The sequence below is a fragment of the Phacochoerus africanus genome, chromosome 16 (assembly GCF_016906955.1).
Source record: "Phacochoerus africanus isolate WHEZ1 chromosome 16, ROS_Pafr_v1, whole genome shotgun sequence".
Taxonomy (NCBI): domain Eukaryota; kingdom Metazoa; phylum Chordata; class Mammalia; order Artiodactyla; family Suidae; genus Phacochoerus; species Phacochoerus africanus.
Window position 1 is genome coordinate 55,796,638 of NC_062559.1, and position 25,707 is coordinate 55,822,344.

General features: G+C 52.0%; 2 protein-coding genes across 10 annotated transcripts in view; both read left to right on the top strand.

Annotated features, from left to right (window-relative positions):
- The window catches only part of LOC125117669 (SCO-spondin-like), a 55,627-nt gene extending 48,040 nt beyond the window's left edge, over positions 1-7,587 (top strand). Inside the window, exons 89-102 of the mRNA XM_047763701.1 lie at positions 850-1,128; positions 1,292-1,450; positions 1,593-1,709; positions 2,099-2,237; positions 2,391-2,593; positions 2,705-2,832; positions 2,933-3,075; positions 3,184-3,230; positions 4,082-4,299; positions 4,602-4,697; positions 4,840-4,900; positions 5,178-5,308; positions 6,729-6,879; positions 7,468-7,587. Coding sequence (XP_047619657.1) covers positions 850-1,128; positions 1,292-1,450; positions 1,593-1,709; positions 2,099-2,237; positions 2,391-2,593; positions 2,705-2,832; positions 2,933-3,075; positions 3,184-3,230; positions 4,082-4,299; positions 4,602-4,697; positions 4,840-4,900; positions 5,178-5,308; positions 6,729-6,879; positions 7,468-7,490 — 1,895 coding nt within the window. The 3' untranslated portion in view covers positions 7,491-7,587. The remainder of the gene's footprint in view (positions 1-849; positions 1,129-1,291; positions 1,451-1,592; positions 1,710-2,098; positions 2,238-2,390; positions 2,594-2,704; positions 2,833-2,932; positions 3,076-3,183; positions 3,231-4,081; positions 4,300-4,601; positions 4,698-4,839; positions 4,901-5,177; positions 5,309-6,728; positions 6,880-7,467) is intronic.
- Positions 7,588-11,158: 3,571 nt separating this feature from the next.
- ZNF862 (zinc finger protein 862) overlaps positions 11,159-25,707 on the top strand; it is a 37,331-nt gene continuing 22,782 nt past the window's right edge. For 5 of the 9 annotated variants that reach the window (XM_047762938.1, XM_047762937.1, XM_047762941.1 and 2 more), the window contains exons 1-5: positions 11,159-11,420; positions 17,820-17,931; positions 19,683-19,787; positions 21,422-22,119; positions 24,152-24,308. In XM_047762938.1, coding sequence (XP_047618894.1) covers positions 11,397-11,420; positions 17,820-17,931; positions 19,683-19,787; positions 21,422-22,119; positions 24,152-24,308 — 1,096 coding nt within the window. In that variant the 5' untranslated portion in view covers positions 11,159-11,396. Of the gene's footprint in view, positions 11,421-17,819; positions 17,932-18,655; positions 18,787-19,682; positions 19,788-21,421; positions 22,120-24,151; positions 24,309-25,707 lie in introns of all 9 variants that reach the window. The other 4 variants (XM_047762942.1, XM_047762945.1, XM_047762943.1 and 1 more) reach the window with 4 other exon arrangements.

Here is a 25,707-nt window from a genome sequence, read left to right on the forward strand (position 1 = left end):
CCTAGTAACCCCGACCTCCCAGTCCATCCCACTCCCTCTCCTCCCGCTTGGCAACCACAAGTGTGTTCTCCATGTCCATGAGTTTGTTTCTTTTCTGTGGAAAGGTTCACTTGTGCTGATATTAGGTTCCAGATATAAGTGATATCATATGGTATTTGTCTTTCTCTTTCTGACTTACTTCACTTAAGTATGAGAGTCTCTAGTTCCGTTCATGTTGCCGCAAATGGCACTATTTTTTCCTTTGTATGGCTGAGTAGCATTCCATTGTGTATATATACCGCATCTTCCTAATCCATTCATCTGTTGATGGACATTTAGGTTGTTTCCATGTCTTGGCTATTGTGAATAGTGCTGCATGTCTTTTTCAGTGACAATTTTGTTCCTATGTATGCCCAGGAGTGGGATTGCTGGGTCATATGGTAGTTCTATGTATAGTTTTCTGAGGAACCTCCGTACTGTTCTCCATAGTGGCTCTACCAGTTTCCATTCCCACCAACAGTGCAGGAGGCTTCCCTTTCTCCACACCCCCTCCAGCATTTGCTATTTGTGGACTTCTTAATGATGGCCGTTGTGACTGGTGTACCAAGAAGGCCAGCTGTCCTCATTTGCCCAGGTCTAGGGGTGGGGGTGTGTTTCTCATACTCAGAACTTTCATTTCCAAGACAGGTACAGTCCCAGACAAACCAGGATGGTTGGTCACCTTACCCTGGTCCCCTACACCCCCACCTCCGCCCGTCCTGCTTTCTGACCTTCCGGATCACAATCCAAAGCCCTCCCTCCCTGTCCACTGTGGTCTCTGGGTCTGGGGGAGGGTCCCTGGGAAGGACACTCCCATGTCACCCTCCCTAGGTCTTCTGCCTCTGAGCGGCTGGTCTGAGTGGTCACCCTGTGGGCCCTGCCTGCCCCCCAGCCTGCTGGCCGCTGCCTCCAGGACTGCCCTGGAGGAGCACTGGCCCTGGGATCCAGCTGGCCTCTCCCCAACCCCGGCCTCCATGCTGGCTTCGGAGCAGCACCGCCACCGCCTCTGTTTGGACCCTGAGACAGGGAGGCCGTGGGCCGGGGACCCAGACCTCTGCACTGTGCCACTCAGCCAGCAACGCCTCTGTCCAGACCCTGGAGCCTGCCAAGGCAATGGGGAGGGGCCTGGAGTGGGGTGGGGGCGGGGCTGCCTTGTTTGCATCATTGTCCTGGCTGTTAGCTGGCCCGGGGCAGGGAACCTCTGCCATGCTGCTGCAGGAAGCTGGGGGAAGGCAGGTGGGCCTGGGAACTGACTTTGGTTTGATCTCCCCAGACTCATGCCAGTGGAGTCCTTGGGGGCCCTGGAGCCGCTGCCAGGTGCCCTGCAGTGGGGGGTTCCGGCTGCGCTGGAGAGAGGCTGGGGGCCCCCCCGGAGGAGGCTGCCAGGGCCCATGGGCTCAGACCGAGAGCTGCAACATGGGGCCTTGCCCAGGTAACTGGGTCTGGGCATCCAGAGGAGGGGCCTGGACTGTAGCTGCCCATATGGCACCAGAGGGGACCCTGCCTCAGTTTCTGGAAGGAAGGTGGGAGACTCAAGGACGTCCCGACGCGGATTCCTACCTTCTGGTCCCCAGGAGAGAGCTGCGAGGCTCGGGACACCATGCCCACCCCTGACTGTGCCAACCAGTGCCCAAGAAGCTGTGCCGATCTCTGGGACCGTGTGCAGTGTCTGCAGGGACCGTGCCGCCCAGGTGCCTAGGAGCTCTGGTGAAGCCTGTGCCCGCTTTGCTGCTTCCTGCTCCCAGAGGGCGTGTGACCCAGGGCCGGCAGACTGCTGGCTCATGAGTTATAGGGCAGCCAGGTGGACCCTTGGGTTACCTGCAGCAACTGGCTGGGGGTGCTGCCTAGCGTGAACTTTAGTCAGCCAGGCTGTGTCCTGAGGATGCTCTGAGGCAGCCTCGAAGGTTCCACAGAGGGCAGGCTAGAGAGGCCCCTTCCTGTGCTAGGCCCTGGGGGATACTGTGGAGATGTGGGGGCGGGGGGGGGGCGCTCCAGGGCCGCCTGAGGCACTGGACTCCATAGCTGGCTGTGCGCCTGCCCCAGCACTGAACCCTGCTCGTCCCCCCACCCCCACCCCCAGGCTGCCGCTGTCCCCCTGGCCAGTTGGTGCAGGATGGGCACTGTGTGCCAGTGACCTCTTGCCGCTGTGGCCTTCCCAGCCACAATGCTTCCTGGGTGCTGGCCCCGGCTGAGGTGGTACAGCTGGACTGCAAAAACTGGTATGGCTGCCCGCCGCTAACCAGGCAGGGAGTCTGGGCACTTTGGGTGGGAGGCTTAGGGCCGGTCAGGGTTGTGGGTGTTTCTAGGAGCAAAGATTCTGCTCAGCCAGGCTCGTGAGGACCTGCGCCCTATCTGCATGCCCCTTCCCACAGCACCTGTGTCAACGGGTCCCTGGTGTGTCACCCCCATGAATGTCCAGCCCTTGGGCCTTGGTCCGCCTGGAGCCGCTGCTCTGCTCCCTGCGGCGGGGGCACTGCCAAGCGACAGCGGAGCTGCAAGGAGGGCCCTGGGGGGGCGGCGTGCGAGGCCCAGGACACAGAGCAATGGCAGGAATGTAACCTGCAGTCCTGCCCCGGTGAGCACACAGGGCAGTGGGGGCCCATCCCAGCTGGTGGTCACCAAGGCGGGCGGTGGGTCCTGAAGGAGTCCCCTCCCTGAGACTCCACCTCATCTGCACTGCCCCCAGAGTGCCCTCCTGGCCAGGTGCTCAGTGCCTGTGCTACCTTGTGCCCGCGCCTCTGCTCGCATCTGCAGCCGGGCACCCTCTGCGTGCAGGAACCCTGCCAGCTTGGCTGCGGCTGCCCAGGAGGGCAGGTGGGTACAGGCACTGTGCCCTAGCTCTGCGTGGGGGAGCAGGCAGGTGGGGGAAGAGGTGGTGATCCAGGTGTAACTGGAGCCTGCCCCGCCTGCCCAGCTGCTGCACAATGGCACGTGTGTGCCCCCTGCCGCGTGCCCCTGCGCCCAGCTCTCTCTGCCCTGGGGCCACACTTTGACTCTCGAAGAGCAGGCCCAGGAGCTGCCTCCAGGAACTCTGCTCACCCAGAACTGCACCCGCTGGTGAGGGCCAGAGCTGGGCTGGGGAGGGCGTGGGGGGAGGGTTTGCTGAGGATGGGGGTGGGGAGGAGGGCCTGGAGGGCATCTGAACAAGAGCCTCTGTCTTCCCAGTGTCTGCCAGGGTGGAGCCTTCAACTGCTCCCGTGGTGACTGTCATGGTGAGAATATGGGCTGCCCAGGTCCCTGCCGCTCCCTCCAAAGCCACGGCCAGGCTGGTCCTGTCATGGGGAGAGGGGTGCGGCCTATCCTATGCAATGTTACCTCTTTCGGGAAGCCCCCTCCCTCATCTGTCTACACTGACCCCTCCCCCAGGCTGAGAGCCAGCACTCCTTGCCCAGTGCTCCCTGGCCACCCAGCCTGGCCCCCGAGGTGGCTGGGGGCATTTGGCAAGTGCAGTGCTTACACACAGCCAGGCGGCGAGTGATACGGAAAGTGGCGGCAGGGTTCTTTCCCTGCAGATGAGTAAACCGAGGTCTAGAGGCTGAGCTGAAACGCGACCCTTGCCTGGCTAGGCTGCAGGCCAGTGGTGTCTGACCTGTGCTGGGTCACCCCCATCTGACCGAGGCCAACCGGCCTTTGCTAAGAGCCCCATGTGCCACACTGGGCTCTGCGTGGATTCTGAGACGCACCAGCATTCAAGCCCCCGGCAGCCCCATCCTGGCTGCTGATGGCAGACTCTCCCCCTGCAACATGTGGGGACAGGAAGGCTTCTAGACACAAGCTGCATCCACAACATGTGACACTGGTGCTGAGAATGGGGAGGTCAGGGTAGATAGGACTGGTCAGGGGGGCCTTCCTGGAGGAGGCAAGAAGAAAGCTGGCCCCACCAGAATGGGGAGGGTGGATGAGAGCAGAGAGGTATGTGTGTTTGGAGACCAAGGCGTCTGGAGACCATGAGAAGGGAGTGGGGAGTGTCAGGGGAGGGGGGAGAGGGGCCCAGGAGTGCCCAGGGTGGGAGGGGGAGGATTGAGGCCGGACTCAGGGCTGATGTGATGGTCTTTCCTGGCAGAGTGCCCCCCTGGAGAAATGTGGCAGCAGGTGGCCCCTGGGGAGCTGGGGCCCTGCGAGCAGACGTGTCGGGAGCTCAATGCCGTGGAGGCTTGGGGCAACTGCAGTGCGGGGCAGGCCGCAGGCTGTGTGTGCCCGCCTGGGCGCTTCCGCAGCCAGCAGGGCCTCTGCGTGCCCGCAGGCCAGTGCGAGTGCTGGCGCCATGGGCGTCCCCACCCGGTGAGACACTGCGGACCTTGGTGCCATCTTGCCCTTCTTGACCCAGCCTCTGGTCCACTGATTGTCCCTTGCCCCCCCACTGGCTCCTCCTCCTAAACTCAGTAGGCAGCTTGGCCATCAGCCATCAGCCTGGGACAGACCCTGAACCCCCCCAGGCCCACCTTCCTCCCCAAACTCTTGCCACCAACACCAGGGTCCGGCCACTGCCCTGGCTGGGCCCCCAGGCTGGGTTCAGGTTGGGTGTATAACAGAAAAGTCGAGAAGGGGAAGGATGGAGAGAAGGCTCTTCCTACTTTCCCCAGCCCGGATCCAAGTGGCAGGAGGCCTGTGAGAGCTGCCGCTGTGTTGGTGGGAGGAGTGTCTGCACCCAGCCCTGCCCCGTCCTCTCCTGTGCCCAGGTACCCACCCGCTGCCCTCCTAGAGGGCTCCCTGTGCTCCTTCCTGGGTCCCTCACCAGAGGCTGGTCTCGGGGCCTCCAGCAGGCAGGCTGGGGGCGTTGGGCCACCCTCCTGAGTGGACTGGGGACCACCCCCTCTGCAGGGTGAGGAGGCCGTGCAGGAGCCAGGCAGCTGCTGTCCCACTTGCCGCCAGGAGACTCCAGGTATGCAGGGGACCTGGGCTACCTCCAGCCGCTCCTCTGCCTGCTCTGGGCCCTTCTCCCAAACCGCCCCCACTGCTGTCCTCCAGGTCTGCTTTCCCCAGTCCCTCCCACAGTGGGGATCCGCAGCACGAAGACCCCCAGTGCTGCATCGCGATGCCAGGCCGCCCCTGCCCCCTGCTCTGCTCAGGTCCATGATCTGTGGCCCTCAGAGTCCTCTCATCATGGCCTCTCTCTGCCCTGCCCTCGCCTCCTGCCACCCACCTGTCCCTCCCTCCAGAGGAGCGGCCTGCCTCCTGCCGGCACCTCACTGAGCTTCGCAACATCACCAAGGGCCCCTGTTACCTGGACCAGGTGGAAGTGAGCTACTGCAGTGGGCAGTGCCCATCCAGCACCAACGTCCTGCCAGAGGTGAGCCAAGAGCCTGCCACCCCTGAGGGCCTGCAGCTGTGAGCCTAGAACCCAGGCAAAGCCCAGGGGACACAAGGGACGAGGTCCATCTCACCAGCGTATGGCTGATCAGAGACAGGGGCGTGTTTTCATCCAGGGGAGGTTTTCATCCAGGGTCACCTGCTGGGGCGCGAGCTCTGGAGCCTGCTGCCTGCCTCCGCCTCTCCCGGGATGGGGGGTCTTGTCCTGCACCACCCTGCTGTGGCCCTGCACTGCTCCCAGCGCCTGCCCCTTGGCCCACTCTGCCCCTCAAGGCGAGCAAGTCAGAAAACCAAGAGAGGCACAGGAGAGCTAAGTTAACCGGTGATATCGCAAGAGAAAGCTCGAGGGACAGACACCGTACAACGTAGCCTTGTCCCAGATCTTTCCCAGAAGATTGACGGAGGTCCGCTCTGTGTTGTCTCTCCTTGGATCAGGTCACCCGTGGCCTCGCCCTGCCCTCCTGCCTCGGCCACCTGGCCAAGGTTATCTATTCTTGGAAGACAAAGATGCTTTCCCACCTGGCCCTCAGCACTGGGCCACTCTCTTGCTCCCCTGGGCACTCCTGGCACTATCTGGGAATGCCTCCCAAATCACTTTTCAATTTTTTAAAACATAGAGTGAGGAAAGAGGAGTAGTTAAGTTTTTTTTTCTGGAGTTCCCATTGTGGCTCAGTGGGTTAAGTACACAATGTAGTCTCCTTGAAGATGAGGGTTCTATCCCTGGCCTGGCTCAGGGGGTTAAGGATCCGGCGTCACCATGAGCTGTGGTGTAGGTCGCAGATGCAGCTCAGATCCCATGTTGCTGTGGCTGTGGTGTAGGCTGGCAGCTGTAGCTCCGATTCGACCCCGAGCTTGGGAACCTCCACGTGCCTCAGGTGCGGCCCTAAAAAGACAAGAGACAGATAAATAAATAAATAAATAAATAAATAAATAAATAAATAAATAAAATGTTCAGTGGGACTTATGGAGTTACTATACAATCTTACAGCGAGGATGTCTGCTTAGGAACGAGACCGCACTTTGCACTTGGGGTCAGACTCTAGCTTAGGACTCCATTCTTTGTAGTTTCAGAAATTGTTAGTCTGTCTCTGCAGCTAGACATGCAGTTAAGGCTGTGCCTTCCCCGGCTGCTGCCAGGATGCCAGTGATGAGCCAGTTAAAAGCCTTGGTTTAACCTGCAGGTTACTGGACGCTCAGACGGGGCGGGAGGCGGGGGCTGAAGTGAAGGAGGTGGGCTTCTCGGAGAACGCGGGCTTGGTGGGGACACACCCCTCTCCCGTCTGGCTCCAGAGTGAGGAGATCTGGTATCTGAGATCTTGGGATCTCCTTGGATAGGGAAGGAGGGTGGTTTGGGCAACTGCGCCTGGCCCCTCCCCAGCTCGGCCACCCCTCTCGCCCAGGAGCCGTACCTGCAGAGCCAGTGCGACTGCTGTAGCTACCGCCTGGACCCCGAGAACCCGGTGCGGATCCTGAACCTGCGCTGCCCCGGCGGCCACACAGAGCTGGCGGTGCTGCCGGTCATCCACAGCTGCCAGTGCAGCGCGTGCCAGGGTGCGTCTGGGCGGGGCCCCGGGGGGCGGGGCCGGGTCTCGGCGGGGAGAGGAGGGCGGGGCCGTGGGGCCTGGAGTGGGCAGGCCTCACCGGACCGGAGCCTGGCAGGGCGTCAGCCAGCAGCCCCCCGCCAGACTCCTCATTCGGAGTCGTTTCCCTCCGCCCCACTCCCCTCCCCAGCCTTTTCGTTAATTTTTTCTCCAGTCACGCGTAAGCTTGGGTGTTGGAGTCAGGCTTCCCGGGATCAAATCCCAGCTCATCTATTTCCTTCTTTGCTGCGCCCCCGTCCCCTCAGCTTTACAGCAGGCCTGACAGGCTGAGCAGGCTTGTTGGGAGGGCCTGCCGAGAGCCTGCGTGTGAAGTGCCTGGTTCTTGTTAAACACGTGGGCTGTGATAACCCGAGGCCACCCGAGTGGCAGGACAGAGAGAAACCGCGGCGCCGATACTGCGGGAGCGGGGGCAAGCGTTCCTCCTGGCTCTGGGCTTCTTCCTGGAAGCTCTTCCTTCCCCTTCGGCCACCTCGCTCTGCTTCCAGGCCTGACTGCTCGCCTTTTTCACGCGCCAACCTCCCTCTCATTTGTCCTCCAGGAGGTGATTTCTCAAAGCGCTGACGGCTCCGCTGGGAGAAGCCCCGCCGCCTCTCTTGGGGTCCCTGGGCTCAGCAGCACGAACCCCTCCTCCTCTCATGCCCACCCATCCCCTCCCCGTCCTGGCTGTGGTGTATCCCAAATAAAGCGACCTTGGCAGCAGGCCTGCGTGCAGTCTGATCCTTGGGCCCAGAGGGGAAGAGGGGAAGGGGGTACTGCGAGCTCTGGCCTGGACCTGAACAAGGGATGTCTCCTGGGGAACCGCTGTGAACCCGTCAGACCAGTGACCTCCGGCAAGTCACTTCACATATCTGGGCCTCGGATTCCTCATCTGGAGCGTGTTGAATGTGAAGTCTGAAGATCTCTGGTGTGAGACATCTCCAGGGCCCAGCTGATTTCAGTGCAGCCATGGTGGGCATTTCCACGCAAGACACACTCATCTCACGCGGATGGCTGCTTCTCCTCCTCCTTTTAAAGGGCTTTACTGGAGTTCTCTTGTGGCACAGTGGGTTAAGAATCCTGCGTTGTCACTGTAGTGGCTTGGGTCACTGCCGTGGCAAGGGTTCGATCCCTGGCCCGGGAACTTCCATATGCCGAGGGTGCAGCCAGAAATGAAAATAAAAACAAACAGACAAAAGAGTAAACAGTTTTTTTTGAGGTATAATTTATATCCTTGGAAATTCACCCATCTTGAGTTTACACTTCAGTGACTTTTATAGTGGTGTGTTTTACAACGTTGCACAGATATCACCAGGATCAAGTTTTACAACATTTCCATCATTTCAAGCCCATTTACAATCAATCCCTCCCACCTCCAGACCCAGGCAGCCACTAAACTGCTTTCTATCTCAATAGATTTATCTTTTCTGGACATGTCATATAAATGTCTGGCTTATTTGGGTCAGCATGATAATTTTGAGATTCATCTGTCAACAAAAATAATGCGCGAGGCTGCCTTTGGGGTCTTAAGAATGGCAACGCAGGAGACACAGGTAACTCTGAAGGAGTGTGCCGAGGAAGAGAAAGAGATGAGGGCTTATGAAGACAAAGAGCCATGGGGTCCTAAAAGTTGGTTGGAGAGACTTGTGAGTGACTCTGATGTGAGTTAGAAAATATTTGTAAGGAATCAGTTGTTTTAGAGAAGAGTTCTGTTGAATGAAGAAAACCACACAACCTAAAAGCTATGAGTTACGTTGTATTTGAGGGCCTTACTAAGGACTATTGCCCAGGAGACAGCCTCTAAGACAGCTCTGAGGAACTGCTCCAAAGGGGTAGTGGAGAAGTAGTGGAGAAGCAACGATGGATAGGCGTTTTTGTGTGTGGGGGGGGGGAAGCACATGAGGTTCAACATCCAAAGATTACAGAGGGGAGTTCCCTGGTGGCACAGTGGGTGAAGGGTCCAGTGTTGTCACTCCTGTGGCAAAGTTTTGATCCCTGGTCCTGGAACTTCCACCTGCTGCAGGTGTGGCCAAAAAAAAAAAAAAAAAAGATTACAGATAATCACAAAAAACAGACAGACACTTCAAGTTGATGATTTTAAGGCTTTTTTATGCCAGAGTCTGTGCTCACTGAAATTATTCCTTAGATAGTATCTTAACCATCTAGGGCCCAGTATCCTGTTTTTCTCCATCCTCAAGTCCCCTCTTGGTGCATCATCAGGGTGTGGCTACAGGGGCTGATGACATGATGGCGGCCAACATTCCTTGTTTACAGAAATGGCAGGCAATGTTGTTTTGTCCACAAGTCCAAGAAGTAAATAAATTATCATAAGTTTTTTTAGGCTAAGGGTCTGATAAGTATCTTAGGTTTCTGGCAGGTGTTCTGGACAACTTCATCAGGTCATAAGGTCAGATTCTATCCAGGCTGAGACCTGCATAAGTCACACTTCCTTAATGGCCTCCTGGCTGTAGAGAGCTCTCTTAGCAATACTGACTCCATTTTGATTTTCCTTTCACCCATCCATATTATCCATATATCAGCAGCTTGTTCCTTTTTATTGCTGAAGAGTGATCCACATTTTGTCTACCCATTCACCAACTGATGAACATTTGAGTAATTGTTTTTCTGTCTATTATGAATAAAGCTGCTACAAACATTCCTATACAAGTCCTTGAGAGGTCATGTTTTCATTTCTCTTGGGAACATACCTAGGAATGGAAACAGCTGGGTCCTATGGTAAGTTTATGTTTAATTTTTTAAGAAGCTTTCAAACTGTTCCCCAAAGTGGCTGCACCATTTTATAGCTCCCTCACCTCACCCCCACCCACAAAGAACCAGGGTTCTTTTCTCTGCACCCTGTCCCACACTTGTTATTTTTTTAACAGCCGTTCAGTGGGTATGGAGTGGTGTCTCACTGCAGTTTTGCTTTGTATTTCCTTAATGACTAATGATGCTGAGCTTTTTTTTTTTTCATGTGCCGTGCTGATTTGCTGTTGTAGATCTTCTTTTCAAGCTGCTTCTTCTTTCTGCCCCAGGGCTTTTCTGACCACAGACACTGTCCACTTGACCTTTGCACTAATACAGCTTGAGGTATAAGTGTGAGGATGGAATGTGGATAATGCCTCTTGGGGCGACCCTCAACTCCTGGGGATGGGAGTGGCAGATGAATGCTTGGTTCCCCACTGTTCAGACAGACTATTACGTGGGGCATTCTGTATGATTCTCAGACGCGGAAAGAAGCCCGCCCCAAATGCCCACAGCAGTGACCTCTAAAACGCACCCTTGCATCAGGTTTTCCTCCTCCCTGCTTCACTCTCTCAAGTCCCAAGGTCTGCTCTCCGGGGTCACTTTTCAGGACTGAGTCCTTGTCTCCAGCTCTGCTTCCAGGATGGGGTGGAGAGGGAAGAAGCCCGGCTGGATGCTTCCACCCCAATGCCCAGTGACCTTGTGTATTACTCTTTGCTCCTTCATATTCCTCAGACCGCCCCACAAGTGAGAGTCCCATCCAGCTACAATTACTAGCAAAGAGGAGAGGGCCCATGGGAGAGATGAAAAGGAAAGAGGCTCTTTAGTTGATAAAGTGGGACACAGGAAGGGATGCTCTGGCAGGAGCAATGAGAACTTGAATTGTTCTGGGTGAGGCCCTAGGTGGGACCCCTATCATGCCACACCTATCAGTACACACAAAGAGGCCATGCGAACACACAGGGAGCCAGTGGCCAACTACAAGCCAGGAAGAGGGGTCTCACTAGAAACCAACCATGTTGGCATGATGACCTGACTTCTAGTCTCCGGAACTGTGAGAAAGTAAATTTCTCTTTATTTTGAAGTTATGTTTCTGATCTGTTTTCCCAATAGACTATGAAATCCTTGAAGGCAAAGGTTGCGTCTCATTCAACTGCCTATTCCCAAATCTTGCACAGCCTCTGGCACATGGTAGGCAACCAGTGATGCTTTTTGAATGAATGTAAGGCAAGGCATTTCCCTCCTCGATTATATAAAGTCTGGATCTTCAAGGTTGATATTGGCCCCAAAAGGGCAAAGGACAAACCCAATCAGGGTACTTTGCCCTGACTGCAGGGCCTGGGAGAGCGTTTCCTAGTAACCGTCTCAGAAAGACAGTGAGCGGTTCCGCGTCCAATCAGGTCCCCGTATGTCCGGAGCCAATAGCAGCTTTGAGAGCCCCTTACCAAGCCTGGACTGCTCTTCCCATGATGCCCTGCCGCCTCCGCTAGGTGGCTGCCGTAAAGCGGCTCGCTCAGCGCGACCAAGTGCCCGCTGCGCGCCTCTCTGGGCTAAGCCAGCGCCACGGCAGCCCCCGGACGCGGGACAGGGTTCCGGGCTGCGCTCCTTTCCCGCCAGGGCGTCCTCCCCTCCGGGGGCCCCAGTCCCCAAGGTGGACCCGGCGGTGGCATCCTCAGACCGGGCCGCGGGGGGAGGGGCGGCCTGGAGACAGTGGCGGGGTCAGCACCGGCCACCGAAAGCGGGGCCATGGAGCCCAGAGAGTCGGGGAAGGTAGGCCTGGAAGGGCCCTGGGACCGCCCGCCTCCCTCCCGTAGATCCTGATCTGGCCTCCGGTGAAGCGGGCGGTACGGGCGGCGTCTTCGCAGATGAGCCAGCCTTGCAGGGAAGGACTCGCCCGCTCGCTCGCCCGCCGCTTCCTCTGGAGTCTGGAGGCCGCCTCGGGGCGAGTCCCCGGAGCCTTCCGCCCGCTCCCTCCGCGGCTGCACTCTGTCGAGTGGCCGCTCTTTTGATGCTGGGTGGGTGACCTGCTCAGTATAGTGATACGAAAGTGCGCTTTCTGTATTCCCATGCCACCGTCGCTATTGCAGAGGGCCAGTGTGTTTTGAGGCTGGATAAGACCCCACTGGGAGCCAGGGGTAGGGATCAGCGAGAGGCAGAGTGAGGGCGTGGCCTTGCCTAGACCCCCTTCCCAAGAAAGGACTGAGAAGAAAACGGCAAGGCGCCTGCCGTATTTCTTGCGGATTGTTTCTAGCTTGTCTGTTTCGTGGAGTATCTGATTATCGTTTAGAAGCATTCCATAAACTCGCTTCAGACTTTGGGCAGGAAGCTGCGAGTTGGAAGAAACGCAGTGGAAAAGTGCTTGAAGGTAGAGTTAGTGGGTTTGGCATGATTGTCAGAGCTTGGAGTCAGTGTCGGCAAAGACCAGTGTGGTTGCAGTCACTTGACTTGGTGACAGTGGCAGCCTTTTGGGACTAAGATCTTTCTGGATGTTTTTTACTGCCACTTCTTGAGGATTGTTTCTTTGGCACAAAGGGAATGTCCTGAACAAACATCTTTGAGTGTGTATTGAGTCTCTCCTTAAAAAAAAAAAAATTCTCTTAATAAGCATTTGCGATCAGTGACTTCAGTTGATGGTGATGCTGGAAATACAAGGATATATATGAAATGACCAGTTTCCTCCAGGAGCCCTCCTGCAATTTTCCCTTCAATAACTTGGATAAGCCTGGAATTGTCCCACAGACAAAAGAAAGAAAAGGTAATGAGGTTAATGTGATGCTATAGTTTTTCCTGGAAGGACCAGGAGGATTCTGAATTACAAAAGAAGTTCTTGCTTAAGAATCTCTTTTCCGTATTCCCTCCTTCCCACAAGCCACAATGATGCGTTTTCCAGATGAAACAACCTACAGAGTAAAGAGTCCAAGACAATAAAGCTCAGCAGAAGCTAACTAAAGATTGAAGGTGACTGTGTGCCAGCCTCATGTTAAGCCCTTGAGGGGATACTAAAAGAGTAAAGGAAATGGTCCTTACCCTCAGATGTCCTCAGATTACTTTAGACTACCTGATTTTGGACAGAGTGAGAGCAAGATGTAGTGGGGAAGGAGTTCCCGTCGTGGCGCAGTGGTTAACGAATCCGACTAGGAACCATGAGGTTGCGGGTTCGGTCCCTGCCCTTGCTCAGTGGGTTAACGATCCGGCGTTGCCCTGAGCTGTGGTGTAGGTTGCAGACGCGGCTCGGATCCCGCGTTGCTGTGGCTCTCGCGTAGGCCGGTGGCTATAGCTCCGATTGGACCCCTAGCCTGGGAACCTCCATATGCCGAGGGAGCGGCCCAAGAAATAGCAAAAAAAGACAAAAAAAAAAGCTTTTAAAAAAAAAGATGTAGTGGGGAAGAAGGGTTCTAAGCAGTTGGCATCAAAAATTGGAATTAGTGGGAATTCCCTGGTGGTCTAGTGGTTAGGACTTCAGCTCTTGCATTGCTGTGGCCAGGGTTCGATCCCCCGTCTGAGAACTGAGGTCCCACATCAAGCCACCTCACGCTGTGAGTGGGGGGGGGGAGAAGGAATTAATGTAGTTTCCACTGTGGCATGGGATGTGGTGGTGTCTCTGCAGAACCAGGATGCAGGTTGGATGCCCAGCCCACCACAGTGGGTTAAAGGATCCTTTGTTGCTGTAGCTGCCGTAGGTAGAAACTGCAGCTCAGATCTGATTCCTGGCTTAGGAACTCCATGTGCTACGGGGCAGCTCCCCCCGCCCCCCAAAAAAGGAATTTGTGATTGGAGGTTGATCTCAAGCTATTCTGTTCATTTGGAGGCTTTCTTAGCCTTTAATGGGAGAAGAGAGAAATACAAATATTTTGGGAGGTAGAGGAGAAATTTGATGTCCTTTTTAAGTGCAACCACTAATTGCAAACCCTGGAGACTGGAAATTTCACTTGTGATTCTAATCTTAATTGCGGGTGCATCAGTTTTCTAATGGAGGGAATGAGAATGTTATCTACAGATGAAATAAAGTGATTGCAAAACAAACTAGCAGTGTAAGATGTATTGCAAAAGAGTGACATAGCTAAACCCTGAGGGGAATAGCTGTGCTATTTTAAAGTTCCATTCTGAATATCACTTTTTCTGACTCAAAGCTGGGACACTAGGAGTCCACTTGAGGTAGTAGCCTGATCTATTATTAGGATCTTCCTTTGATGCTATTTTGTGGTATCTGTTAACCTGTTGGATTGAGTGTGAGGTATCTTGCCTGTCATTGGCAGAGTAATGGATGGAGGTCAAAGACTTTTCCCCATCGCTCAATCCCATTATTCTGTTTTATTTTCTTACAGTCCTTACCACTATATAAAATTCTCACATTTATTTATTTGTTTACATGTTTGCTGATTTCACTCCCGGGCTGCATCCCCAGGTAGAATAATGGAGCAGTATCTGGCACTTAATAGGTTCTCAGAAAGTGTTTTTCAAAATAAATGACTCAAAATAGCATCTCTGCATGAGCCCTTTTGCTGTAAGGCTGAGGTGCTCTGAATAACACTGCAGTCTTGACACCTCACGAGCCCCCTGGCAGATATTGTTGGCGCTGCCATATAGGAGCATTTATTATGTATGTTTTTATTGCCTCAGCATCTCTGCTTTCTACCCCCTCTTCCCGTAGAACTGATTGAACTGATCATTCCCTTCTCATTTTCCTCCAGACCCAATTTTATTGCACTTACTTCATAGTTGCCTGTCACCTCCTGATAGGTTTTAATCTCCTTGACAAATAGAGATAGTGCCCTTTATATTTTAGGATACCCAAGCCCATAGAAACAAACAAAATATATGTTGAGTGAAACAGTCAAGTGTCTGAAATATTTCCTGTATAATGTGGTGGTGGGGAGAGGAGTGTGACGGTGAAAACAACAGAGGACTAGGCACCGTGAGGGATCTAAAGCATTCCTTGCTCAGGGAAGGAGAAGAGTGGATAGGTGAGCAGGGAATCCCTGGCAAAAGAGCTGAAGTGTGACTGGGAAACTTAATGAGTGAGTAGGTGCTAAGTGGGTGGGAGAAAGGGAGCAGAGTCAGGGGATCTAAAGATGAGGTGTGTAGAGGAAGAAAAGGTACAAGACACCTTTGATTGATTGGTTGCACTAATCTGGCTGGAGTCCAGATTCCAGGTGGAGAATATCTAGAGCTAGGGTTAGGAAGGCAGGTTAGGTTCAATCTAGGGGACTTGGTGCTCGGCTGAGCAGTCAGAGCTCTACCTTATGGACCATGGGAATCAGTCAAATAGAACAGAGGAGTTCCCGTCGTGGCGCAGTGGTTAACGAGTCTGACTAGGAACCATGAGGTTGTGGGTTCGATCCCTGGCCTTGCTCAGTGGGTTAAGGATCTGGCGTTGCCGTGAGCTGTGGTGCAGGTTGCAGACGCGGCTCGGATCTGGCGTTGCTGTGGCTGTGGCGTAGGCCAGTGGCTACAGCTCCGATTCAACCCCTAGCCTGGGAACCTCCATATGCTGCGGGAGCAGCCCAAGAAATGGCAAAAAGACAAAAAAAACCAAAAACCAACCAAACAAACAAACAAACAAAAAAACCCCAAAAAAACAAACAAAAAACCAAATAGAACAGAGATGTTCTGTTCTCTGATAGAATAGAGAGATATTCTTTGCTCAGCATGTGGGTAAATAATTCCTCTTACTCCAGCAGTTTTGTGTTTTCTTTACATTGCAGTCAACAGAAGGCTGTTACCATAATACTGATTAAAAGAGAGGTACCAGGGTTAGGTGCCCATCGCTCTTACTGGGAAAGCATTTCGATATTATCTAAACATTCAGTCCTGGCCATACTCTTCATCCTTGTGGCGATCTTTAACTAAAGTGATGGGGCCACTGGCTTTACACTACGTGCACCTGTTCCCCCAGGAAGCCAAGGCGGGTGGGGATGAATAGGGAGCTCTGCTTGCCCTTCGTCACAAACCCTTTAACCTGCCCCGACGGGAACAGCTTGCCCACTAGTCCTGGAGTATGGTAGGCCTCCTGGGATTTGCCTTCAGTATAATAGCAAGGGTTTTTTCCCCCCTCCGGTCACTGGCTTTCCTTAGCCTGTCCTGTGTGTACCCCTTTGCTGTCTGACTGCCTGCTTTTGATCTTCCGGCAGCCTTTTGCAATTATAATCACATTTTGCTTTGGAAGACACTCTGGAAGCAAATAGTTATTTAAAACATACATTTGGCAGTACAATTACATTTTTGTTTCAAAAAACGGTTCATTCATTCATATTCATAGACAAAAGATTGGAAAGTTACATACAAAATGTCAATAGTGATTCTTTTCAGCAAGCATATTGTGGGTGATCTTAAAATGTTTGTTTCTGCTTATTGTGTAAATTTTCTGCAGTGAACATGTATTGACTCATAAGAAAAATACTCAAATTACAAACCGATAGTGACTGATAAGAATTATCTGTATTGTTTTTTCCCCAGAAACGTCTATGTTGAAGTAAAATAGATATGTCATGTGCTTGAAATATGAGTATAAAGTTACAGGCAATTTTAAACAAATGTACTAGAACTTGTTATAAGTGGAAATGAATGTGTCCCCTTCAGAACTGTCACTTTGGAAGGACTTCTACTTACCTCAATGATGCTGTTTCCCAAAATGTTCTTCTTCGCTATTGAGAGGTTTATTTATTGGTGACAATTTTATTTATTTTTTATTTCTTTGAGTAGATGATAAATGGTAGTACAGAATTTAAAGAGATAAACAGCAATGTCTTCTGACTGTTTTCTGATTATTTCTTTTATAACCACTTGTTTCCTGGCTGCAATATCTTACCTCTCCGAGGCTGCTGATGATAGTTTTGTTTTTTTTCCCTCCATGCCTCACATCCATTTCCTCAATTCCTCCTCCCTCTTGCCCGCCTCCCCCCCATCTGTTTTGGTCTCTATCAGACCTGTTAGAGCCTTTCCTCAGATAGCTGATAGTCAGTTGTTTGCTGACCCTTAACAGTGGAAAACCAGAATCCTCTCTGCTCGGTGTGAGCACATGGAAGAGCGGGGCTTGTCAGCTTGGAGCTGGTGTTGAGGATCTGGGCAAGCATTTGCTGGCGGACAGCTTTCCCCAGTTCTTAGTATTTCAGCCTTAGCGCCTTCACTCCCAGGCCAGAGGTTCCCAGGGCTGCTGGAACCTGAGTCTTTTGAGGATTTATTGGTGTAAATTGGGTTGTTTCTCAGTTTGCCCACCGCCGGGTGAGGATTCGATTTTCTTGGATCTGCTTAGTTATTACTTTTTCACCTGTTTTTCAGTTGACAAAATTGTATTGCTCTGTTCCCTTATTGTGTTCTCCATCCTAGTGGGTTTGTTTAGAGATTTTTTTCAGGGAGAGGGGGAGGAAGTCTTTTAAATTCACAGGAGGATGCAAAATTCAGAGTACTTGTTCAGTCTGCCATCTTAATCCAGGACTCCCCAAAACATTTTCTGAATTTTCTTACTCCTTTTTACGGGAACAGAGCTCTCTTACAAGCCCTATGGAATATGGTTCTTAGCTGTAAAGCTTTGCCTATCTCAGAGCTCCCTGTGCCTCAGCGGGATAAGGATCCAGCCTTTTCACTTCTGTGGCTCAGGTCACTGCTGTGGTGCGGGTTTGATCCCTGGCCTGGGAACTTCCATATGCTGTGGGCACGGCAAAATACATTTTTAAAACAAAAAAATATAAAAAGTTTTAAAAAGTATAAAGCTTTGCCTATCTCGATCGTAGACCATATTCACAGACACAGTTCTGAGTGGCTTTTTCCAGAAATAAGATACATATTCCTAAGTGAAGATTTACCATGTTCAAGATTTTGCAAAAGAAGTGATCTTGGTTGCTGTTGACGGACTGACTGAGAAGTAGTGGGTCCTGCTGGAAGGCAGATGCAGGGGGCACAGGGAAAGGACTGTGAGATTCCTGAGTCAGCCTTCGTTCAGACCCTTTTGTTTCAGTGTGTGGCCCTTTCTAGAAGAACGGGTCTCGTTCCCACTGAGGCTCGCACCTAGGTGGTGAGAGCGATGAGGTGTAGGTCTTGTGTGCAGCTTGACCGTGCCCCTCCCCCAACCCGATCTGTCCCCAGAGTGGGGTGCCCTCAGGTGGACATGAACACAGGTGTGGAAGGCTAAGGGAGAAGTTGGTGCTTAGCTGGTGTCATTTTTCCTTCCAGGCTCCTGTGACGTTTGATGACATCACAGTGTATTTGCTTCAGGAGGAGTGGATGCTGCTGAGTCAGCAGCAGAAGGAGATCTGTGGTTCTGACAAGCTGGTGGCACCACTGGGTACGGGCCCCTTTCACTCTCCCACTGCCTGACTCTAGATCCGCAGCTGCATCTGCCTGTGACATCCTTGAGGAATGTCTGGAATCTGACCATCTCTCCCAGGCATCTTTTTTTTTTGCTTTTTAGGGCCACACCCATGGCATAGGGAGGTTCCCAGGCTAGGAGTCGAATCAGAACTGTGGCTGCCAGCCTACACCACAGCCACAGCAACACAGGACCCGAGCCTCGTCTTTGACCTACACCACAGCTCACAGCAACACCGGATCCTTAACCCACTGAGCGAGGCCAGGGATTGAACCTTCAACCTCATGGTTGCCAGTTGGACCCATTTCCGCTGCGCCACAATGGGAACTCCTCCCAGGCATCTTTGCACCGTGTACTCAGCCCCGTATCTGACCGAACTGCACACGGATTCACACATCACCCTTTCTCTTTTCCACTTAAGTTGTCCAAGAGCAGTGGGGTGATTGAGCAGGTCAAGGCTAGACCTGGCTGCTGCAGGGTATCACGGGATGCCCGGGGAGCCCCGCCTGCAGACTGTGGAGCTGTGAAGTGGATTTTGTTTCAGGTGCCCACAGGACACCAGAGGGCCTGGGGGATGCTAGAATGAGCCTCAGATCTGCAGTGTGGAAATCTGGCCTTAGGCCCAGCTCTGCCACGCGGTACTGGTGTGCATTTGGCCAAGCCCATCAGCCTTTTTAAGCCTTGGTTTTTTTCTTCACAGGATTGTTGTAGAGGTTTAATGAGATAAAACAACGTACAACTTGGGGCCCGTGTAGGTATTTTTCATCCTTTTAGTTTTCTGAGTATCCTCTCTCTGCCTCTATGGGTAGACTTCCTGTGCCACGGACAGAGGTGAGTGTGTTTCACTGTGTGTGCACGCACGTGGACTCTTTGCTGATTTCAGTTTGATGACTGTCCGCCATGCCTTTCTTTGCTTCTTCTCGTCTTGGCCCTGTGTCGGGGTTATGGGAGCAACAGTCTCAGCTCATCGTTTTCGTTTGGCTTCTTTAAAATATTTAAATAAGTTGTCAATATTTAACCATTGAGAGTTTTTCACATAGAAATATAATTTCTGGCTTCTCTTGAAAACTGGGATGGTCTGGCCATGCTGACCCTGCATTGGGCTGGTAGCCCCTCCTGGAATTTTTTTTTTTTAATGTTCAGAATGGATGAATTTATTAAGGTCCCTCAAAATTCATGAAGATTCCTCCAAAAATAAGAAGTCTATGACATATAAAACAGTTTACTAAAGAATACGCAGCAAAAAATGTAGGAAAGGAAGTATAAAAGAGAGTCAGGGAGTTCCCGTTGTGGCTTAGTGGGTTAAGAACCCGACTATTACCCATGAGGATGCAGGTTCAATCCCTGGCCTCACTCAGTGGGTTAAGTATCCAGCATTGCCTGAGCTGAGGCTAGGTCTAGGTGTCAGATGCTGCTTGGATCTGGCCTTGCTGTGGCTGTGGTGTAGGCTGGCAGCTGCAGCTCCAGTTCAACCCCTGGGAACTTCCATATGCTGCAGGTGCAGCCATTCCCCTCCTGGATTTGAGCAACTGCCCTACACATGGGTTCAAATCCACAGCCTCCCCTTCCCCACCCCCACCCCACACCCACCTAGTTTCCTCAGATAATCTGCTCCTGCTCAGCATCTGAGTTTGGGCCTCTGCTCTGAACCAATAGTTCTCATGCCTTTTTAGCCTGTATGACCTGAATCCAGGATCTCATGGTACTTCTCTCTGTTCCTGACTCAGAACCAACTCTTGCCAGCTCTGAGCTGTTCTATAAATTTGAGCAAGGACCAGAGCCCTGGCTGGCCAATGTCCAGGACCAGAGGAATCTCCTGAACTGCCACCCTGGTGAGTGTGGACCCACCCCAGATGAGGGGGAGAAGGGTGCTTAGCTAGAGGGAGGGAGCAGGAAGCTGGGCCCCAGGACTCAGGCCTCATCCTCTGCCTCTCCCTGTTCTCCACCAATTACACTCGAATGCGTTTCTTCCCCGAGCTGTCACCTTGTCTACGATGCACACACCTTCCCCTACATCATTCTTCAGACTCAATTTGTTTGGTGTATTCCTCCCTTTCTTGCTACCCGAGAGTAGATGTATGTAATTATATACCCAAGTTCCATGAAGGCGTGGCTTAGTCTTACTGCCATCCTCCCAGTGCCAAGAACAGTGCCTGGCGTGTCGTTGCACAGTAGACAGTCACGATCAGACGTCTGCCAAGTCCTGCGAGTTGATGTTTGCGTTCCTCCTCTGATAAGCCTGTCCCGTTCAGGGATTGGAGGCCGGTGGCATCTCGTCGTTGTGCAGGGTGACCATGTTAAAACAGCCCCTCCTCCAGGAGAAAATGGTGGTAGAACAAGTTCCTACATGCATTGAATTGGAAGTTTGCTCTCCCTTGTGATCTATGGACCACAGGGAGCCCGGACTTCACAGGTGCTAATTTGTTATGGTTTGTTTTTCTTGTGCTTGGCTTTTGATTTTGAGCCTGTTGTCTCTTTACTAGCAGCTTTGTGCTTCTGGAGTTGGCTACAGTTTTGTATACTGGTCTCTTGGCCTGGAGCGGATAGGGTTGGGTCCTTGGCCACTGGTCGCCTGAGCTTGCTGATACTTAAGAAATGGCTCCAGAGGAGTTCAGGTTGCCCAGGCTGTGTTTCAACTAAGGAGCAAATGAGGAAACTTCAGGTTTAGCTTCAAGAAGAAAACTCTTGAAGTTCACTTGTGGTGCAGCAGGTTAAGGATCTGGCCTGGTCACTGCAGCAGCTCAAGTCACTGCTATGGTACAGGTTTGATCCATGGTCTGGAAATTTCCACATGCCACAGGCATGGTCAAAAAAAGAGAGAAAAATCTCAGTGAGGTCATGGGGGTTTTCACCTCTTTGAAGGGTTGTGGGGTGAGAGAGGGATTAGACCTGGGTTTCTCTGAGGCTGAAGTAGTGCGCCTGGGTGGGAGTTACTCAGAGATGGGTTGCAGCTTAAGGAAGACTCTCTGGGGACCAAAATTGTTTGCCCAGGAGGTAGGTCTCTCTCTTGCCCTTAAGGTACACAAGCAAAGTGCAGATGCCCGTCTGGCAGAAGCACTGTAGACGGGGATGCCTGCTGAGTGTGGGGTTGCAGGGGGTGTTTAAATACTTTTTTGAACCCCACATTCCCTTGGTTCAGTTTTCTTATCCATAAATAAGTCTGCTCTCCTGAAGACCGTGTCCCCGTCTTAGGGGGCAAAATCAAATCACAAAGATCTCCTTTTGGCCAGAGGTATCTGTCTTTTAAATTAAAAAAAAAAAAATACACACACACACAGCAGTTTGCTTAAAGGCCATTTGGCTTCTCCTAGGTTAGGCAAGATGGGCCTGGGGCTGGGGGACCTTGAGGAGAAAACAAGGGGCGGGTATGGTTCCAGCTGTCATTGTCCGTGTATCTGAGCGCGTCTGTGAGTAGCAGCCCACCTTAGGTTTCAGAGCACATTCCATCTGACTCTTTTCTCTAAAGGAAAAAACAAGATGGGCTTCGTGGAGGAGACGGACTTGCAAAAGCCAGCCCGAGAAACTGGACCGTACCTGCCACCCGAGAAGAAGGCTTGTCTTTCCCACTTTAGCTCCGAGAGTGGCAGCATCGAGGTAGACTGTACAGGAAAAAGCAGAAAACCCTTGAAACCCCGGTCCATCCAGAAGTCGTGGTTTGTGCAGTTCCCATGGTTGGTCATGAACAAGGAGCAGACGGCTCTCTTTTGCTCTGCCTGCCGAGAATACCCAGCTGTCAGGGACAGACGGTCAAGACTGATAGAAGGTTATACAGGCCCATTCAAGGTGGAGACTCTCAAATACCATGCCAAGAGCAAGGCCCATGTGTTCTGTGTCAAGGCCCTAGCAGCCCGGGACCCCGTCTGGGCAGCCCGTTTCCCGAGCACCCGGGATGTGTCTGGAGATGAACTGGCCGACCCAGGGCACCTCTTCACGGCAGATTATCCCACATTTTACCCCCCAGGGCTGCTCGGGGCCCGTGATGACCTGAGCCAGCTCCTGCCCAGCTCCAGAACTGCACTCAAGGACCCTGGAGGGAATGGAGCAATTCCTGCCTTGTACCTAGACTGCATTTCCAATTTCAGGCAAAAAGAAATTGCTCATGACACCCGCAGCTCCTCAGTCATTGACATTTTATGTAATGACTCTGCTGAACCCTGTGACCAGGTAATATGTTTATTTATTTGTTTTTCTCTTTTTTAATTTATCTTTTTAATTAAAGTATATTTGATTTACTATGTTGTGCCAATTTCTGCTGTACAGCAAAGTGACCTAGTCATACATACATATATACACACACATACATTCCCTTTCTTCTGTAGTATCTTCTGTCATGTTTTATCCTGGGAGGCTGGATATAGTTCCCTGTGCTGCACAGCAGAACCTCGTTGCTTCTCCATTCTAAATGTAATAGTTTGCATCTACTAATCCCACACTTCCCCTCCTTCCATCCCACTCCCTCCCCCTCCCCCTGGGCAACCACAGGTCTGTTCCTGTGTCAGTGAGTCTGCTGCTGTTTTGCATATAGGTCCATTTATGCCAGATTTTCCACATCTAAGTGATATCATATGGTATTTCTCTTTCTCTCAGTGTGTTTATAATGATTGCTGTATTTCAAGGGAAGGATTCTGTACTGAAAACAGGATATATTGTGTGATGATGATGGGAAAGTTACACTGGCCATACCCGCTGCTAACATCATAGTGTCACCGTAAGCTGACATGCCTATAATGTGCTGGGCATTGTTTTAAATGCTTTACATGTATTATCTCCTTTATTTACGACCATGGCCCTATTATCATCATCTCCTTTGGGCAGGTAAAAAAAACATAATTATTGGGGCCAAATATTCTAACTTCTGACATAAAGGGAACACCTTTCAGGGCAGTGATCTTTATCCAGAATCCAAAATGACCACAGAACTCAAGAAGTAATCCACAACCACAAAACAACTACAGAGCTCTTAAATTTATCAATTTAAAATTTTTTCCTACTTTAACTTTGGAATCATGTAGGACATTTAAACATTGCAAAATGTCTTCCTACTTGTTCTTTTTTTTTTTTTTTTTGGCTGCACCCGAGGCCTATAGAAGTTCCTGGGCCAGGGATTGAACCCTGCCACGGCAACAGCCTGAGCCACAGCAGTATCAATGCCAGATCCCTACTGCACTGAGCCACCAGGGAACTCTCTTGCGTAATATTTTTAATGCTGTTCCGGGGCTGGTGGGGCAAAAGCCTAGTTAAACTCATCCTGTTGGGCAACAGGACCCGGCAGGGGTGATACAGCTGGAGAACAAGGCTCCTGTGGCGGTGACCCCCCCCAGAGCCCTTGACCTCCAGCCCAGGGCTTTCCTTCTGCCCCCTACAGCTCTGGGGCCCCTAAAAGACTAGTTCTCATTTCCGGTTTATTTTGTAATTTTCTAATTCTCTGGAAAAGTGCCCTGTAAGGACACTGTACTAATTGGAATCTTCGAGTAACCAGAGCCATCCGCAGTTCTCACCTCTTCCATGTAAGTGGGGTTTTGCTACAGATCGTTCTGAACCACCCTCTCATATTCTGAGGAGAGGAGCTCACACGTTCCTACCCCCAATGTCGTAGGTCAAGTTAGTAAAGCTGGCAATTGTACGGAATCCAGAAAAGTGACAAAGCCCATTTCCCTTCGTGTTCATGTTCCTTCTAGTTTTTCATGTTGGAAGCTAATAACAGGTCTCACCTTTCATAATCTGAATTCCTTTAGCAGTGAAGCCTGTGTTAACCTAGTCACTGAATAGGAGCATTTTTTGTCCTTTTCTCCTGCTTCTTTGCCCATCTTGGTGGGGAACTGTAGCTGGGGTGCCGAGCGGCAGTCGGGGGTGAGTAGAAGGCACCCCCTGGGGCTGTAAAGGACCGGGTGCGGTCAGGATGCGCCGCAAGACCCCTGTTCCGCAGTGCGTTTTCCTTTCCTTCCAGGAAAGAAGAGGCAGGATTTTTCCTTCCTTCTAGGATCCCATTCAGGTCATTTGATTTTTACCTGCTAACACACACATGGCCACACACGTTTGCTTCTTGTACTTTTGGTGGATAGGTGAATTCCCCAGGGTGTTCCCGGGCCCCTTGGCAGGCTTCCCAGGAGAAGCAGGCCTGGAGCAGGGCCCCAGAGGTGTCACGCTGGGTGTTCGACGCGGGAGGAGCACTGAGGGATGCTGCTCTTTGTTGCAGGATCCTTCTGAAGAGGGGCCATTCGAGGAGGTTCCCGTGGTGTTTGAGGACGTGGCGGTGTATTTCACCCGGGATGAGTGGGGCACGCTCGACAAGCGGCAGAAGGAGCTGTACAGAGACGTGATGCGGATGAATTATGAGCTGCTGGCGTCCCTGGGTAAGGATCCTGTAGGCCTCTGTCTGCCGTCACTTGACCTGGGAGACCCACAAGGGCCGGCTGTGGCCTCTAGTCACCCTCCCATCCCTGCCCCTGTGCAGAGGCAGAGAGCCAAGGTATCTGCCGCATCTCAGAACCCCCCAGCTTTGGGACACTGTGCTTTATCTCCTCTTCATCCACCCGTTCATCTTCCACCACACATCTCTTGAGCACCTACTATGTGCTGGATGAATGTGAACCAGTCAAGTTCTCTGCTTTCAGGGGGCCAGTAGGATATGGGAGGGACAGATGCTTTAACAAGAAATATAACATCACACGAGCTCCACGCAGGAGGTTCAGGCAAGCTCCCCGGGGGCTGCTGAAGACAGTGGTTCCATTTGGCTGGAGTTTCATCCAAGGGAGGGATTCAGGCCGTCTGTACAGATGATGAAATGTTTTAACTGAGTTGAAAACCAGGTGCAGAGAGAGGAGGACGGGCAGCTAGACATGACAGAGCCGGGGACAGATGAGCAAAGGCAGGGAGGCAAGAAAGGGCCCTGGGGGGGTTCCTGAGCTCCGCCCTCTACTTGTGCCAGGGCTGCTTCATCAAGGGGCCAGCAGGGTGGGCTGTCTCGCTGGGTGTTGCAGGTTAGACTCTGGAGCACATGCCTTCGTCTCCTCCTCTGCTTCTTGTTCTTCTCTTTGCTTCCCTTTCCTGTCAAGCACCCAGGAATCTCATGGGGCACCAAAAAAGACAACTTTTCATCTTATAAAGCTGTCATTTAATTTCTTTGTACTAGCATATATTTTAACAGAAACTTTGCAGCACAGGCTGCGGTATGTAACTTAGGAATTCCAGCAGCGACCTTTATCATGACTTCTACAGAATCAGAGGTCAGAGTGTTTATGGCTTAAATGACCTTATATCCCCTGGTTTGCACCTACATATGGATTATTTTCAGAATACACATGACCTGTGTACTACTTTCTTTTTTTTTATGGCCACCTGCATGGCATATGGAAGTTCTTGGGCCGGGGATTGAATCCCAGCTGCAGCTGCTACCTGTGCCGCAGCTGTAGCAATGCTGGATCCTTTGACCCACTGTGCTGAGCCGGGGATGGAACCCACAGCTCCACAGGAACCTGAGCTACTACAGTTAGATTCCTAACCCACTGCACCACTGCAGGAACTCCAGCATACTTCTTATTTTTTTCTCAACGGTCACAGTTTTCAAGTGGCTCAGACATTCAGAAATGATGTAAGAAGGTGTTTCTTTTAGGAGGCTGAGTTGTTGTCATCGTGTCCTGGGCTCAGGGTGCTTGTACGAAGCGCACCTTCAAAGAGCATCACTACCACTGACAGTGTTGAAAAGCAGAGGGAACGAGGGGGGAGATTCATTGTAAGAGATACGCACCTGCC